Raw genomic sequence first — 17,780 nt, forward strand, 5'->3', positions numbered from 1 at the left:
AAGACAAAATGAGCACAATAAGCCAATAACCTAAAAGATTACATAATGGCTCCGCCCATAGCTCAGGTTAACATATGTGCTAATACACAGCTGTTATCGCTCAAATTCTCCTCTTGCAATGTATAAGTTAAATCCTGATTTCAGGTCCAAAGGAATGAAAGTGGCTCTTTCCAGACAGACTGGCCCACCGGTACATTCCTGGAGGGTCTTAAAGCAAAAAGCACAGTAAACAGCAATGACAATCGTGTATGGTTTACCAATGCGTTCCTGCGAACTAGGATTGGCATGTGTGAGGGACAGATGCCATAACTCAGGCTGTCATGTTAGGCCTCTCCCTGAACCCTGGTTGGCACTTGGGGAGTATGTACAGTTATCTTTTCCTGAACCAGGGAACAGACTTTAAGGTCCCTCTCAGTGAGTTATGTGACTATAACTCAAGATAAGCCTCCTAATTACTGCTCTCAACCTGGAATTATGCTGTCTCAGCTTATTTTATGTATAGTTGAACAAACAAGGGTGTTTCCTGCTTATCCCAGCTTTTCTTTAGCCATGTATCGTCCATTGTTAACTAGGCCTCATGCCTCAGACCAGGCCATGGAGTTTGGGCCTATGTGAAAGATTCTTAACAGAGACTGTGGTCAAGATCTTACCTACATATTATTGGGATTTTGGCCCTTCAACAGGACTGTGAATAGCATTTTAAAAAAAAATCAAGCCTCTGGGTACAACATACATTTCATAGAGTATCTTTCATGCAAACTGTATCCCAAAGTAATATAGAGAATTAAATGCTAGGAAGTGATTGACTTCATCAAGGTTTATATTGACCAGAGAATTGAATATAGCCCATCCACCTTTTAGACACCTGAGCACAGGGCTGGAAGCCAGGAGACTCTGAGTCCTATTCCCGCTTGTTCTCCTGACTGTCTGTAATACCCCAATGAGACAATTCAGAAGGGTTGGAGGAGGAGGAGATCTAACAGTGTCTTCAGTATATGCCACTGAAGGAGATGGGGATGAAGGACTCTGTTGGCGTTCCAGCCCCAGGATCTTGCAGTAATGTTTCACCCGTCATGGCCCCTGGATATTTTTTATTTCCTGCTGACTCTTTGGAGAGTTTTCCAACCAACCAACCAAAAAACCAAGGGAGCCTAATCTGTATAAGAGGAACACAATGATAATAATTAATACCTAGCTCTCACACAAACAAAGAGCCCGCTCCAGGCCCCTCAGTGCAGTGTGTCCATATAATCATCATCAATATTCTTATCGTTTGCTGTTTTTCTTCTTCAAACCACTTGATGAGCATTGACTCCTCACTGCACTCTCAAGCCGTTGGCAGGTGTCATTAACCCTGCTTTACAGATAGGAAGATGGGCACAGAGCAATGAAATTACTTTCCCAGGGCCACAGAGAAACTGATCTTCATTGGTGCCAGGATAGGAACTGTAAAAGCAGCAGAGTCCTGTGGCACCTTATAGACTAACAGACGTATTGGAGCATGAGCTTTCGTGGGTGAATACCCACTTCGTCTACATGCATCCGACGAAGTGGGTATTCACCCACGAAAGCTCATGCTCCAATACGTCTGTTAGTCTATAAGGTGCCACAGGATTCTTTGCTGCTTTTACAGATCCAAGCTAACATGGCGACCCCTCTGATACAGGATAGGAACTAACCTCTCATTAGCCTACATATGCTAATTTAGCCAAGTAGCTCCTGAAAAATAGGCTATTTGAATCCTAACGTCTTCCTTATAATATCCTAATATCTTTGCATATTCTTATGGCCCTGATGACCTACTGCTACAGGTTTAATCCTTCACAGCCTTGCACCCTATGTTGTCTCTGCAAAGTGCTATCATTCCTATCTGGTAATGCTTGACACCTGTTTAGCATAGGTGTCTATGACGATGCAAGTTGCTAGCCAGAGGAGAATCACAGAGCTGGGGAAAAATGTTTGGACAAATAGTTTATTTGCTGAAACATGCAGTTTTTGGTTGACTCAAAACAAATTTGCTGAATAGTTTGGGCCCAAAAAACTTTTTGGGGAGGAGGAGGCCTGCTCCCTATAACTTCTGGTGCAGTGGTTATAATATTCCTCCAGGATGTGAGAGACCCAGATTCAATTCCCCCCTCACCCTGATGTGGAGAAGGGATTTGCGCATGGTGAGTGCCCAAGCCATGGGTCTCTCAATCTCTCCTGCTGACGCTGTTCCAGTATGTGTACATAAATAATCATTGGAATAGGTACCTGAACTTGGATCTCCCACATCCCAGGTGAATGCCCTAACCATTAGGTTCTAAAGCAGCAGTTCTCAACCCACAGCCCAATTAGCATTAGCTGTGGCCCAGCTGTGTGCTAAAGGCTGCTGAGCCGCGCAGGAGGATCCAGGTTCCCAGCTGCCCGGCATGGCGGGGTCCGGGCTGCCTGGCCCGGCACAGCGGGATCAGGGTCGCCAGCCAGCCTTGTGTGGCGGGGGTCCAGGGCTGCCACCCAGCCCCACACAGCGGGTGTCCAGGGTCTGGGGCTGCCGCCCAGTTCCACAGGAATCCGGGGTCAGCGTCAGGGGTACCGGCTGGCCCCATAGGGCTGAGGTTGGGGTTCAGGCTGCCACCCGGCCCCATGCAGCCGGGTCCAGGGTTGGGGCTGCTGCCCAGCCCTGCCCAGTGGGGTTCAGAGTCCCTGCGCCCAGCCTCCCACCTAGGGCTTCATTCCTGGCCCCACTCTAGTGGAGGGGTCTCTGGGTGGGAGGCGCTGGGCATAGGAGAGAGGGGTCTGAGGGGTGCGCTGTGGTTATCAACCTGCGGACCAGGTAATACAAAATAAGTTGAGAACCACTGCCCTAAAATCATTCTCATTCTTGTTCCCTAGTCCATTGTGCCAGAATATCCCATACCTCAGTGGCTAAGTCACCCTTCAGTGTGAACAAGGGTTGCACATTGGGCCCCTAATGCCTGATCCTCTGACAAAGTGACTGGTCTCTGTGCTTAAAGAAAAGGTATAGCTCAGTGGTTTGAGCATTGGCTTGCTAAACGCAGGGTTGTGAGTTCAATCCTTGAGAGGGCTATTTGGGGATTTAATTGGGGATTGGTCCTGCTTTGAGCAGGGGGTTGGACTAGATGACCTCCTGAGGTCCCTTCCAACCCTAATAATCTATGATTCTAAGAAGCAATTCTGGGAGGTGAAGGAGGAAATGGAGTACTGTGTATATTGAGCAGGAGGACTGAAATACTTTGTGTTTTTTAGGCTCAGACAGGGTTTCCATGGATTGATGCTATCATGACTCAGCTTCATCAGGAAGGTTGGATTCACCACCTTGCTCGACATGCTGTTGCCTGCTTCCTGACTCGAGGAGACCTCTGGATCAGCTGGGAAGAGGGCATGAAGGTTCGCAATCTTTTCTTTCATTGTTCATTGGCCTGTTCCTAAAGGTGCTTTGATGAAGCCCCTGTGAAATGCAAAACTTCTGGAGGATTTGAATTGTTGAGCAATCATAGAATCATAGAATTGTAGAACTGGAAGGACCTCAAAAGGTCCTCTAGTCCAGTCCCCTGCACTCATGGCAATGTTTTATATACTGTGCTCCTGTGGTAAGGTTACGTTAGAAGTATTATACTATTTTTAATACAATAGTGCTCAGAAGCCCCAGTTGAGATATGGGCTCTGTTGTGCTGGATGTTGTACAGATACATGCATCATAAGAGGCACAAAGAGAAGTGACTGGCTGAGCCTCGCACAGCAGGCCAGTAGCAGATCCAGGAATAGAACCCAGGTCTCCTGAATCCTGACTCCAGGTATAAAAATCCAAATTCCCGCTTACTAGCCACAAGAGAGAAAAACAAATACATATGCACATATCAGCGTAGTTCCTACCGATGCCTCCTAACCAGGTCCTAGGTCCCCGAGCTGCCTGCAGGTCTTTCCTTCACCATAGCCTGCCCAGACTGACTTCCTTCTAGTAATATATCCCAATAGTTCCCAGCCTCCCCTGCTCTTAAAGGGATAGCACACTATTTCAGTGTCTTTTTAACAGCCTTTGCCCTTTAGTTCACAGACCTGCATTCTTTACTTCCTTGCCACACAGGTGTTCCCCACCCCCAAGATGTGTTGTTTTCTCTCTCTTTAATTTCTCATGAAATACAGGTGTTTGAAGAGATGCTGTTAGATGCAGACTACAGCATCAATGCAGGAAACTGGATGTGGCTGTCAGCCAGCGCTTTCTTCCATCAGTACACACGCATTTTCTGCCCGGTCCGCTTTGGCAAACGCACAGATCCAGAAGGACAATATATCCGGTAAGAAGACACAGTGTAAGAAGACACAATGTAACAATCCTTTTTTTTTATTTATTTATTTTTTTACTATTCCAGGTACTTATTTGGCACCTGCTACTGTAGTATCTGAGTACCTGGCAGTCTTCACTGTTAGCATCCTGTAGTCCAGTGGGGTAGGGCAAAGCTATTATCCCTGTTTTACAGATGGGGCACAGAGCAACTAAGGGACTTGCCCAAGGTCACAAAGGAAGCCTGTGGCAGAACAGAATATTGAGCATGTGTCTTCCAAGTCCAAGGCCAGCGCACTCACCACTGGGCCATCCTTCTTCTCTAATGCAATAGTTTATCAGTCCCTACCACGCTTTCTGGTCCTGTCCTTGTGCATTTTAGCAGAAGCCTGCACTAGGACTCAGGAAAGCTGGGTTCTATTCCTGCCTGTGCCACTGGCCCAGTGGATGACCTTGGGCAAGTCACTTTCCCCACTCTATGCCTCAGCTTCCCCATCTATAAAATAGGGATCATGCTCCTGACCATCTTTGTGAAACATTTTGAGAGTTACTAATGAAAAGCGCTGTAGATCATTAGTGTCTCATCATTGCTGATAAAGATATTGATCAGGCTCATGTTTAAGTAATTGGCACTTTTACAATAGACTTCAATAAGAACAGAATCCGGCGCTAACTAGGTATTTGTGTCTAAGCATACATTCTCCTTTTTCCCTTGCCGCCTCCTGCAGTCTGATTCATTTAGATCTGTCCCAAACTCATACAGCTGAGAGAGACATGCTGAAATATCAACATGGTTGCTTAGCACTCTTGTGCATTGAAATACTCAAGTATTTGCCTAGAGAATTTAAATATGTATATGTATGTTTGTTTTTTTTTGTAGAAAATACCTCCCAGTGCTAACGAATTTTCCTTCCAAGTACATCTATGAACCTTGGACAGCACCAGAAGAGGCACAGAAGCAGGCAGGATGTATTATAGGTAATTCTGAGGCCATGTTAAGGATTTTGCTACTGATACAGTTGAGTGAAAATAAGTATTTGCTTGAGACAAAAACGTAACATTTGAACCAAGGATTTGGCCCTTACATTCTGAAATGGATCAGCCTAACATTTTTGGTTGTTTCAGCTCTCAGATAAAGATGACTCGTTATTACACATTGCAATATGACTTCAGGGTCTGCTGTGCCTTAATATTGTCCCGTGTGCCAAACCTAATTCAATCCCTCAGGCTGTTGTCTGTCAGATGTACTCACGTGGCCCCCATTGCCATAGTATCTGAATGCCAAGCAATGATCAATGTATCCTCCTCCGCTGCTGCAAGGTAGAGATGTGATGTCATCCCTGTATTACAGATGGGGAGTTGAGGCCCAGAGAGACAAAGGGTCCAGGCTCACACAGGAGGTCTGTGATGGAGCTGGGCACTGAATCTACTGCTCCCAAGTCCCAGGCTAACACCCTAACCACTCAGCCATCCTACCTCTCAATATGCCGCTATACATCACACTGTGGTGTCTTCACACTGGGATAAAGAGGGATGGGGCTGGAGGGTTGTGGGGATTCGTAATGTTTTTTGCACAGTGAAAACGTGTTTAGATTGTGGCTGAAAACCAGGAAGTCAATGGCAAAACTCCTATTGACTTCAATGGAGCCAGGATTTTGCTGTGTGTCTGTATTTGAGGAATGAACCAGGTAGAGGAAGGGTAGCCCAGTGGTTAGGGCAGGTGCCTATGACTGGGAGACGTGGGTTTAAGTCCCTGCTCTCAGGGGTGAGCTGGAGCCGGTTCGCACGGGTTCGCGCGAACCTGTTGTTAAATTTAGAAGTGGTTTTAGAACCGCTTGTTAACTAGCTTCCCTGCGAGGGAAGCTTTGATGGGCTCTGCCTGGGAAGCCTGTAATTCCTCCTCCCGGCCGCCGGGGGGCGCTGCGCTGTGCTGCGAGAGCCATGTGAGCTGCCTCCTGGCCCTGTTGCTGCTCCTGCTCTTTGGACCTCTGGCCATGGGGCTCCTGCTGCTGCCCCGTGAGTCCCCGGCTGCTCCTGCTGCTCCCAGCCCCCCTCTGCCCGCAGCCACCCTCTGCCCGCAGCCCCTGCCACAGCCACCCCCTGCCTGCAGCCAGCCTCTGCCCACAGCCGCCCGCAGCCACCCCCTGCCCACAGCCACCCGCAGCCCGTCCGTCTGCATCACCTGCCCACAGCCAGCCCGTGTCACTCCCTGCCTCCAGCTAGCCCTGCCCCATGCCCCTATCTGCAGCCAGCCCCACATCCACTGGTGCCCTGCAGTTCCCAGGGCAGTAACCCTGCACACGTGCTTTAATGAGGGGGGGGCAGGGAGCAGCTGGGACCCACACATGTGCACACCCTAGAGTGACCAGACAGCAAGTGTGAAAAATCAGGACGGGGTGAGGGGTAATAGGAGCCTATATAAGAAAAAGACCCAAAAATTGAGACTGTCCCTGATCACCACCCACACATGTGAAATGGAGCTCATTTCTAGTTCAGCCCCATCTTTTTAAAAAAAAAACTTTAGGTAGGGTTAAAATACATCTGTATTTTCCTGGACATGTCAGGCTTTTCGGTTCTTAATCACCTCCTGGGAAAATATGGACGTATGGTAACCCTATTGGTACAAAAAATACATGCTGTCGCACATCCCTTAAATCAGAACTTTTTATAGGGAACCCGTTGTTAAATCAGAACTTTTTATAGGGAACCCGTTGTTAAGATTTTGGCAGCTCATCACTGCCTGCTCCTCTACAGGTTTCCTCTGTGAAACTCATTTAGCTTTTCTGTGTATTCTGTATCTGAACAATGGGGAAAACAGAATTCCCTACTTCACAGGGGTATTGTGCAGATTCATATGTTGCAGAGTGAGATACTGAAGAAGCACTGAGATACTATAGAAATAGGGGCCATATAAGTACCTAAGATAGATACGTGACAACAATCCTGCTGTGGTTATGCCAGCAGTATCCTCTCTGAATGCTTGAGTAAGGAAGCCACAGACAAAAGCATAACTGATTTCTATCACTGAAGAGTTCAGCTATGTCAAATTTCAACAAGGAACAGCTGTTACTTGTCCACTCTCTCTCTCTGATTTTAAAGGTCCCCTCTCCTATCGATAGACGCGGCTATAATGCCAGACACAACACTCTGAACTTTCCTAAGCAAGCCACTGGGCCAAAGAATGCTAAAACAGTGATGCTGAGAACAAAGAAACTCAGAGGATCAAGCTTCCAAATCTCATTTCTGCCTCAAGGGCCTTTCTTGGTTGCTCCTCCAGCAGAGGGGTCATTCAGTACAGCATGAGACCTATGGAGAGATCACGGCTGCTATCTTAACCCAAATAATGTCCTGCCCAGACATAGTTCTTCCAGGGCCACTAGCACAACCAGCGGCACTAGTGGCCCAGGTGTCTGCAGCCTAAAATACCAATATCTCCGACATGGACTTGCTGCAAGAGGGAAGGGTTTATCTGCAACTTCTCTCTCACCCCTAGCAGACATGCACTGGAGCAGCGGTAATTTGGCACTCTCTATATGTGTGTCTAATAGCAGCACAATATCTTGGCTGGGATTTCAAAGAGTGTAAGGGAATTAATAATAATTGCACTGAGGTAGCACCTAGAGACCCAATTATTGATCAGGACTCCAATTCATAGATTCCAAGGCCAGAAGGGACCATTGAGATCATCTAGTCTGACCCCCTACATAGCACAGGCCAGAGACCTGCCCCCCAAATAATCCCTAGAGCCGATCTTTCAAAGAAACATCCCATCTTAATTTTAAAATTGTCAGTGACGGAGAATCCACCACAATCCTTGGTAAATTGTTCCAATGGTTAATTACTCTCCCTGTTAAAACGTACGCCTTATTTCCAGTCCGAATTTGTCTAGCTTCAACTTCCAGCCATTGGATTGTGTTGTACCTTTCTCCTCTAGACTGAGGAGCCCATTATTAAATATTTATTCCCTGTGTAAGTAGCTATAGACTAAAATCAAATCACCCCATACTCTTCTCTTTGGGCAGGTCTACACTAAGGGCGGGGGTCGAACTAGGGTATGCAAGTTCAGCTACGTGAATAGCGTAGCTGAACTCGAAGTACCCTAGTTCGAACTACTTACCCGTCCAGACGCCGCGGGATCGAAGTCCGCGGCTCCAAGGTCGACTCCGCCACCGCCGTTTGCAGTGGTGGAGTACCGGAGTCGACCGGAGCGCGCGGGGAGTTCGAACTATCGCGTCTAGATTAGACGCGATAGTTCGAACTCCGAGAAGTCGAACTCACCGCGTCGACCCGGCAGGTAAGTGTAGACTAGCCCTTTGTTAAGTTAAATACATAGACTCCAGAAGCTCAATCACTAAAATGCAGGTTTTCTAATCCTTTAATCTCTCTCATGGTTCTTAGTTGACTCCTCTCCAATTTATCAACATCCTTCTTGCAGGGTGGATACCAGAACTGGACACAATATTCAAGTAGCAGCCGCAACTGTGCCACTGTGCAAGGTGCTATACAAAAACAGAAGAAAAAGATGGTCTCTGCCCAAAAGGTGCCCAAATACCAACACTGTTTTCATTAAGCAGGTTTTGCCAGGCTAAAAATTCTAAATATATTTTAAAATAACTTTTCTAATTAACACAATAACTTCTTGGCTCGTTTCCATCCAGGGAGATCATTCTGTGAAGTGATACTCAGTCTTTGACAGATAATCAAAAAAAGCTACTGCTTGGCAAACGCCCATCTTAATCAACTCTACTGACTTTAAGAAAGCATTCAATAGTGACCGCAGACAGACCCTGTGGAATATTGCTAGAAGCTATGGGATACCAGACAAAGCTGATCAACATAATAAGGAGTTTATATGAAGTAGATCAGGGGTAGGCAACCTATGGCACGGGTGCCGAAGGCGGCACGCAAGCTGATTTTCAGTGGCACTCACACTGCCTGGGTCCTGGCCACTAGTCCAGGGGCTCTGCATTTAATTTAATTTTAAATGAAGCTTCTTAAACATTTTTAAAACCTTATTTACCTTACATACAACAATAGTTCAGTTGTATATTATAGACTTGTAGAAAGAGACCGTCTAAGAACATTAAAATGTATTATTGGCATGCGAAACCTTAAATTAGAGTGAATGAATGAAGACTCGGCACACCACTTCTAAAAGGTTGCCGACCCCTGAAGTAGATGTTTGGTAAGATTGTATACAGCCCTGGGTGAGTGGTTCAGTATTGTGACAGGAGTTAAACAAGAGTGTGTTATCCCTAATCCATTAGCAGTAGACTGGGTGATGAAATGGGCAACAAAAGACATCATGGATGGTGTAAGATGGTTAGCAGAGATGAGTTACACAACCTTGACTTTGCTGACGACATTGCTTTACTAAGCATGACGTGGACCGGAATGCTTGCCCTTACATCAGAGTTAGAACAGGAAGCAGCAAAAGAGGGATTGAAAGTAGATGCAGAGAAAACCAAGATTATGAAGGAAGGAAGCTGGACAACAGATTCAAGGCTGTAGGCGGATGAAAAATAAATTGAACAGGTAGAAGAGTTCTGCTATTTGGGGAGTGTGATGACATTTGAAGGTGGAAGCAGCAAAGAATCCTGTGGCACCTTATAGACTAACAGACGTTTTGCAGCATGAGCTTTCGTGGGTGAATACCCACTTCTTCGGATGCAAGTGGTGGAAATTTCCAGGGGCAGGTTTATATATGCAAGCAAGAAGCAAGCTAGAGATAACGAGGTTAGTTCAATCAGGGAGGATGAGGCCCTGTTCTAGCAGTTGAGTGAAAACCAAGAGAGGAGAAACTGGTTCTGTAGTTGGCAAGCCATTCACAGTCTTTGTTTAATCCTGAGCTGATGGTGTCAAATTTGCAGATGAACTGGAGCTCAGCAGTTTCTCTTTGAAGTCTGGTCCTGAAGTTTGAAGGTGGCTGTAATACAGATATTTATATGAGCCTAGGAAAAGCAAACACCACTTCTGGAAGAATGAACATCTGGTGAAACAGAGGTTTCTAAACATGCCAAAGTAACGATTACATTATACCATGCAGTTGTACTCAGCATGCTGCTGTATGGGGCAGAGAATTGGACAATGACAGTGACTAACAAAAGGAGATTGGAGGCTGCCCATCACAGATGGCTGAGCATGATATTACACATTTCATAGAAAGACAAAATAATAAATGTAAGAGCAAATGTGCCGACAGGACAGGACATATTAGAAAATACCATGAAAGAAAGAAGGTTCAGGTGGTTGGGACATGTATACCATATGGAAGATGGGAGGTACACTAAGCAAGCATTGAATTAGGTACCTATGGGAGGAAGAAGAAAGGAAAGCCAAGAAAGAACAGTGATGGAGGATACTGAATGTGCAGGCATCACATGGGAGGAAGTACCACAACTCACAAGCAACCATAGTTAGTGGAGGAACTGGACTTCCTGATGTGTCAGAGACTCCTTCCTTAGAGGTTTTTAAGGTCAGGCTTGACAAAGCCCTGGCTGGGATGACTTAGTTGGGTTTGGTCCTGCTTTGAGCAGGGGGTTGGACTAGATGACCTCCTGAGGTCCCTTCCAACCCTGAGATTCTATGATTCTATGAAGATCTAAGTGTGACGGTTCTTGTGGTACACAGGACTATGAGTCACCTTGTTACACCTCTGCCTCCAGGGTAAAGGAGACTTGCTGGAGCTTAACTGGGTGTCAGCTCCCTGACATCACCAGCCTGTTTGCCAGCTAACCACTTTCTTCTGGGCAGTGCCAGCCCTGACTTTGCCTTGCAGGTTAACAACAGGTACCCTCCAGTCTCCAGGCCCCTTTGACACGTTTCCCTATAGCGTCCTGCCCCTTTCCCCTGAACACTCACCAAATCACCAGGTCTGCTGTCTCCAAGGGAACAGTGCATACGCCAGCTTGTGTGATTCAACACAGGATCAGCACCTGGCTCAATATCACAGCACTGAGATACACTGATACTGCAAACAAGGATACGTGTATTACCAAAGACTCAAGATTCAAGAAATAGTGAGTAAGGATAATGGAAACAAAAAGTGATGTATAAAACAAAATCATCACATATTTTCTAGAGACTAAACATACCAGGCTAACCTCCTGTCTAAAAATGTTTACCTCCCCTCCGAAAAGTTAAAGTCACGGGGGCAGCATTTCAATGGAGGTTAGTTGTGATCCCATTTTCATTAATGTAAACATACTGCTCATTTACTTTCTTGGTGTAGGATAATAAGATGTCTTTTTTGTTTCTCAGATAAAGTCCAGCGAACCCTTGATATGTATCTCAAGATAATCCTCTGCTGTGTTTCTCTACCTGTTAGTTCCTTTCTGAAATTCTTACAATCCTTCATCTGCGTTCAGCTTAGACAGGTGATGGGAGACCCATTGTGAGTGAGACAATACTTAATGTACATTTCAACAGAGAAACGGGTGAATAAACATCCCTTGTCTGACAGAAAACCTGTTTGTCAACTCTGCCTTGATACAGACTTTAAAACATATATTCAGGATATATATATCTAACTCCTTATATAGTATCCTTATCCTTACCCCGGCTTTCATTTAAGACCTCACACAACATTCATTGGTGAACCAGAATGTACATACCGAGAATCAGGATATTTTTGTAATCCCCTTGCCACTTGGCATCAAGAAGCTCTTGGGTCACACTAAGGTCTTCTTATTTCTGGTTATCTTATTATCTTGCCCTATGTAGAGACTAGCAGAAAACGCAGACTAAAGTGGTGCATACACCCTTGGTACAGGGGTGAATTTAATTCCCAGCTTTCCAGGCTTACCATTTTGTATTCAGTTGAAGAGTAAAAAAGAAAAAGGCATGAATACTTTAATTTCTGGTGCAAATCCTTTTGAAAATATAGTGTTTAAATAAATCACATTTGTAGAAATGGCTGCCCATATTTTCTGTCAGGTCAAGATTATCCACTCCCTATGATAAACCACAAGGAAGCCAGTGACCATAATCTGCAACTCATGAAACAGGTCAGAGAAGAACAGTATGGAACAGCACAGCTCACAAGAGGTAAGATAAGCTACGAGACTGCACATTCAGTGTAATTGCAATACAAGCACTAGCCATGGTTGTGGATTAGTGTGCTCTTTCAGGGTGATTGGAATTGTGCTGATAACTGATCATTAGAGCCCTGCGCAGATACAAAAATGGGGATCTGCACCTGTGATAATTAACTTGTATCAGACCACGATCCGGACTCCACATTTTATATATATCCATATTCACACCAGTGCCCTATCTCACTGTTAGAACCCTGCGCAGATACAGAAATTTGGATCTGCATCTGATGCACGACCCGCAAAGATGGTAAACAATACAACCACATCCACAGATGCAAATATAAAATGGATATATGGAGATTTGCAGGGCTCTACTGATCATAAAACGCTCTCTTAGCCACAGTGGTATTGTTCAATTCCAGGTGGTGTTAACTCATCTTTAGAAAGAGTTTTAAATAATAATTATTATAATCAGATACTCTTTCTTTGACATGCCAAATGCGTCCCAGTTGTTTTAATAACGTGAATATTGTAATATGCATATAATAATACAGATTTTACTTCATCTCTCGATATGTAAGACATTTAAGAGAGGTTTGCAAATGGGTTTCTAAATCTGCACCTGGCCGTGTACTCTAAACCTACCTTTGTGCTTACAGTGCTCGATTCAGCAAGGTGCACTTAATGCTCCTCCACCTGCTCAGCAGGACACAACGAATTATAGATTGTCACAGTTCAGGGCAAATGCACCTGTATTCCCGCTCTGTGGTCCAGCCAGGTAACCCATTCTTAGGCTCCTGGATCCCCAGCCAATACCTCTCTTGGGTGGAGACATGTGCCACTCTCCCTTCTGACCCGGGTATTTCCAGGCTGCACAGCTCCCAGCCTACACTGCGAATTCACTAGCAAAGTCAGACTGCCTAAGCAGGCCTGCTTTACTTCTCTCCTCAGAGACTATAAACAGTGTAATGATCCACAGTGAACTTATAGCACAGCTCTTTCTGCTAAAGCATTATAGAGAAAACACATTAAAAACAGTAAAAGAACCCATACCCATGCTAACAGGCTTACCAGAGATCATGCCAACCAGGGCTCTGGCAGGTGATCAGTGCTTCAAACCCCACCAAGGGGTTTTCTGCAGTCACAAGTTAATAACCATCTTGGCTCAGAACAAGAACTTTCATGAATAGGTCAAGTCCTTCCAACCCTTCCCCAGAAGAACCGGGGCCTTCCTTTGGAAAAGATAGTCCTGTCCATTTGCTGGATCAGAAAACAGGCCCTGAGTCAGTTTAAACTCAGGCTATTTATCCAAAAGTCCTTTCTTTGTCTGCTGGTCTCTAGAGAATCCAGTTTGAACCCAGCATGCCCCTTAGGCCGAACTACAATATCACCAGCCAGTATACTTCATCTGTACAGCCAATATAGATTACATACCATCAAAATACTGATTTACAAATCTGGTCACCAGTGGACCAAATGATCACCTCTGTATAAAATGTCTATTAACAATGAGGAATGCAGAGTTCTCATTTCTTCTCTATACGTTGCACACATACACACTCACACAAATGCACAAAAAAATGGTGCCCAAAGAAATGGGAAAGGAGGGGGAGAATGGCGTCATTTATGCTGTCATTGAAAGGATTACAACTCTGTGGGAGTGAATGGAAACAGAAGAAAGTGCTGTATGTGCACTGGCACTGAAAGGGTTACATTTGCTGAGGAATGTAAAAACGAAATGGTTAGTTGGCATAAACTGAGTGTTCACTAGGGTTAATCAGAACCATCCAGATTTCCAGATGTGGTATATTAAGTATCCATTTTGTTTTGGTAAGAACAAAGGAGCATGATGTACTTTTAATATGTGATTTAGTTAGACTCCTTGGCGTATTACACCCTAAAGAGACCTCAAGTTCATGAGGAATTGTGGACTGAAACATCTGGAGTATGACTGAGCAGATTCCTTCCCAAAGGTCATGGATTTTGGATGATATAGATGGATATAGAATGAAAAAGATACAAGGCTCAAATTTTACATTTCTTGCATAAATTTATTGTAATCTTGTGAAAAATGCTATATGATGTCAGAATGAAATGCTTCTCTCAAATATCAGCCTGAGTTTGTTTGAAATCATAACTTACTGGGCTCCTAGAACCCATGCCTGTTCCTGAGTGTGTGTCATATTGATGTCAAGGTCTTATTGTTAGTTGTTAGTGTTAAACCTAATAGAATTGCTGAGTACATCTGCTTTTAAAGACATGTGTTTCAAGGGGCTGCAGTGAAACTAGGAGCCTTTAGTAAAAGATGCTGAACATGAAGCTTTTTCATTGACTGTACAGTTATAAAACTCTGTTCAGCATTTTTGTTTCTGATCATTAAAAATATCATATTTATTCTAGGTCTGAACTCCTGCCGTTAGATAAAACTTTTCCCTCCCATGCCAGGTTTACCAGGGAATTAATTTCCTATTGCTGTGGAAATCCATAAACTTCCTTGTTTAATTTTATGTTTGTGTCATAGGTTTATTCCCCACTTTGAACTTTAGCGTTCACAAGATGGGGACCTGCATGGACTCCTCTAAACTAAAATCCTAGTTTAGATCTGGTTCTTGCTGCCACCAGTCAAGTTTTAAGTGTCTGACGCACTCCCTGTTCCCCCAAAACTTTCCCTGGGAAACACAGATTCAAACTTGAATCTCAACACAAAGGGAAACAACCCATTTCCCCCCTCCCCTCTCCTAGTGCTTAGGAGAGATACCTGAATTCAAATTCCTTGAATCAAGACAAAGAGGGATTCACTTTTCCCCCCTCCCCTTCCCCTGAAAATCCAAACAAGGGAAGAAATCAATCAAGTTCTAAAAAGAAAAGATTTTATTAAAAGAAAGAAAGAAAGTACACTATCTCTGTAATACCAGGATGGAAAAATTTACAGGGTCTAACTTATAAAAACTGGAGAGACTTCCCCTCCCTCCTCAGAATAATCAAAGTAACAGCAAACAGAAATAAAGATATTCCTTCAGCAAACACACAATTGCAAATGTAGAAATCAAATTATAAGACTAGTCCGCCTTTCTAATACTCACTAGACTGAATAGAAGAAAATACTTCAGGAAACTTGGAGAACTTGAAGAATATGTCTGGCCTCTCTTAGATCCAAAAAGAGAACGGCAATCCAAACAAAGGACACAGACAAAGACTTCCCTCCACAGAGATTTGAAATTATCCTGTCCCTTGATTGGTCCTCTGGTCAGGTGTTCCTCAGGTTACTGAGCTTGTTAACCCTTTACAGGTAAAAGAGACCTTAACCCTTACTATCTGTTTATGACAGTTTGGCATATAATTTGTGCCATAGGCCTACTCTGCCCTTAATACAAAGTGAGATTTTACCAAAGTAGGAATTGTCTTTCTGGAATATCTCTGAGCTAAGAGAAATTCTTTTACCTCTTGGCTGCAAATAGACAAATTCAGATTTCCTAATTTACCATTCAGCAAGATGGGACAATTTTATCATAGGTATCTTAAATTGTGGCTCTGGTCTGAAAATTGACTGCAAAAATGGCCTCCTCTTACTCAGCTGATCAGCTCCTTGTGATATCAGTGCCTCTGAGTAGGTTATTCCAAGCTAATGGCTAGAGGGGGCTTGGCAACCATTTACGCAACCTCAGAAAGTGGGGAGGACAGAAGATCTGCCATTTGCCTTCTGGTGTGCCCCCTCAGAGCTGAGCTTTGTGCCCCACAAATATTGGGCATCCCCCCAAAACCTTTCAGACATTGTACTAGATTAGATGTTCCATTGAATTGATCCAGTATGACAGCAGGTGGGATACAGGACTATATATAGCATTGATCTGATCCAGTGTGGTAAATCACCTTTGAGCTAACACACGTGAAGATTTTAGCCTCGAGGAAACTCTTTTGAGAAAGTTATGAAAAATAGATGGTTACAGAAAAGCCTTTGACAGAGTCGAGTGGAGTTGCTGTCTTACAACACTAAATATATTCATCTTTTCTCTTCTTTGCTAAAATTGATTAACTCCATATATAACGAATCAAGGAGTCAGAGCAGACATTGTGTAGGCATGTCTGAGAGATCTTCTGAAACCCCTTATGCCCCACACCATTCAGATTCAAGAAATAGAAAGTGAACATTTTAAATCAAATTATTCTAATTCCTTCCTGCAACTCAAGCCTCAATTTTTTGTTCCTAATAATTTTTTTCTTAATACTATAAGTATGGGATTTATGTTCAGAGATCAGAATATACCACACTTAACTAATTAGATTTAGTGAAAGATGTTCAGTTGATGTAAATCTGCATAGCTCCCTTGATTGACATTTGCTGAGGATCTGACCTAAAATATTTTGAGAAATGCACTTGATGTAAGTAAATGTGGTGCTTATGCTCCAAATGTGATATTGGATAAGGAAATCTGAACCACAAAAAGTATCTGGGAAACTTCTCTGGGTACTCCTTTCAGTTGAGCTGTATATGGGCATGGGGGTCTGCTTGCACAGATCCAGGTGCAGGATCTGGGTCTTTAAAGCATAACATTTCCTCAATTTCTTTTGACGTCTGATAAAAAATTGTGACTCTAGAAACAAATGTGTATCGAAGGGAATCAAATGTTATTGGAGATCTTACACAATAAACCTGAGACTGCACATAGTATAGAGATGTGTAAAGCTGTAAGACAGCTGATAAAGTATAAATAGCTAGTGAATGAACAATTGGAACAGGGAAATAAAAGTTTTTGATCAAAGGTATCTCTCCTGGATCATCTTTTCTGAAGATGATTCCACACAGAAATTTCTCCATATTCTTTTTTCTTGGGTAATTGTATGTATCCCATAGTAATAGAAATCTGAAAGGTGCTGTCGGTACCTGAATGTATTTGAGAAATTTCACAGAAAACTGTTTTATATGCTGTGAAACAAGATCTTTTAAAAAGCCCTCTCTCCCCCCATCCTTCCTCCCATACACACAAACAAAAAACCCTTCTAGAATTCACTGACTAAATACAGTGGTGTGAAATAGGTGGCTTCTTTCATATTATTTCCCCTAGGCCAAATTCTACATTCTTTGGACTTGTTAAGTAGTACTTACTCAGAAGACATGTCCCATTAAGCTCAGTCGGAGTGAATAGTATTCATTCCAACTAAGGGTGTCAGAGTGTGTTTCATAGTGCATACAATGAAAGGAGGTGTCTCTTTGATTCCATTGCTGACAAAGTAGGGAGAGAAAGGGCTTTGAATGACCGCCTGAAATTACAGCTTCGTTGGTTCTGTTGCTTCTCTGAGGAATATAGATGAAAACCCAACTAGTTTGGATTAGCCTGAACTCACAGAAAGTTTTATTATCCACTATGCCACCCAAGGCACCACTCAAGGCCCACCGTAAGCCCTTGAAATAGAATTTAAGCGATGGGACCAGGTCTTGTGCTGACCCCTCTGCACAAGGG

At 43.9% G+C, this 17,780-nt stretch overlaps 1 protein-coding gene across 3 annotated transcripts in view; it reads left to right on the forward strand.

Annotated features, from left to right (window-relative positions):
- The window catches only part of LOC123369320 (cryptochrome-1-like), a 55,097-nt gene that overhangs the window by 28,122 nt on the left and 9,195 nt on the right, over positions 1-17,780 (forward strand). For all 3 annotated transcript variants that reach the window (XM_045014768.1, XM_045014769.1, XM_045014766.1), the window contains 4 exons: positions 3,250-3,390; positions 4,147-4,298; positions 5,166-5,263; positions 12,221-12,331. In XM_045014768.1, coding sequence (XP_044870703.1) covers positions 3,250-3,390; positions 4,147-4,298; positions 5,166-5,263; positions 12,221-12,331 — 502 coding nt within the window. The remainder of the gene's footprint in view (positions 1-3,249; positions 3,391-4,146; positions 4,299-5,165; positions 5,264-12,220; positions 12,332-17,780) is intronic.

Source organism: Mauremys mutica, chromosome 4 (assembly GCF_020497125.1).
Source record: "Mauremys mutica isolate MM-2020 ecotype Southern chromosome 4, ASM2049712v1, whole genome shotgun sequence".
Classification (NCBI taxonomy): Eukaryota; Metazoa; Chordata; order Testudines; family Geoemydidae; genus Mauremys; species Mauremys mutica.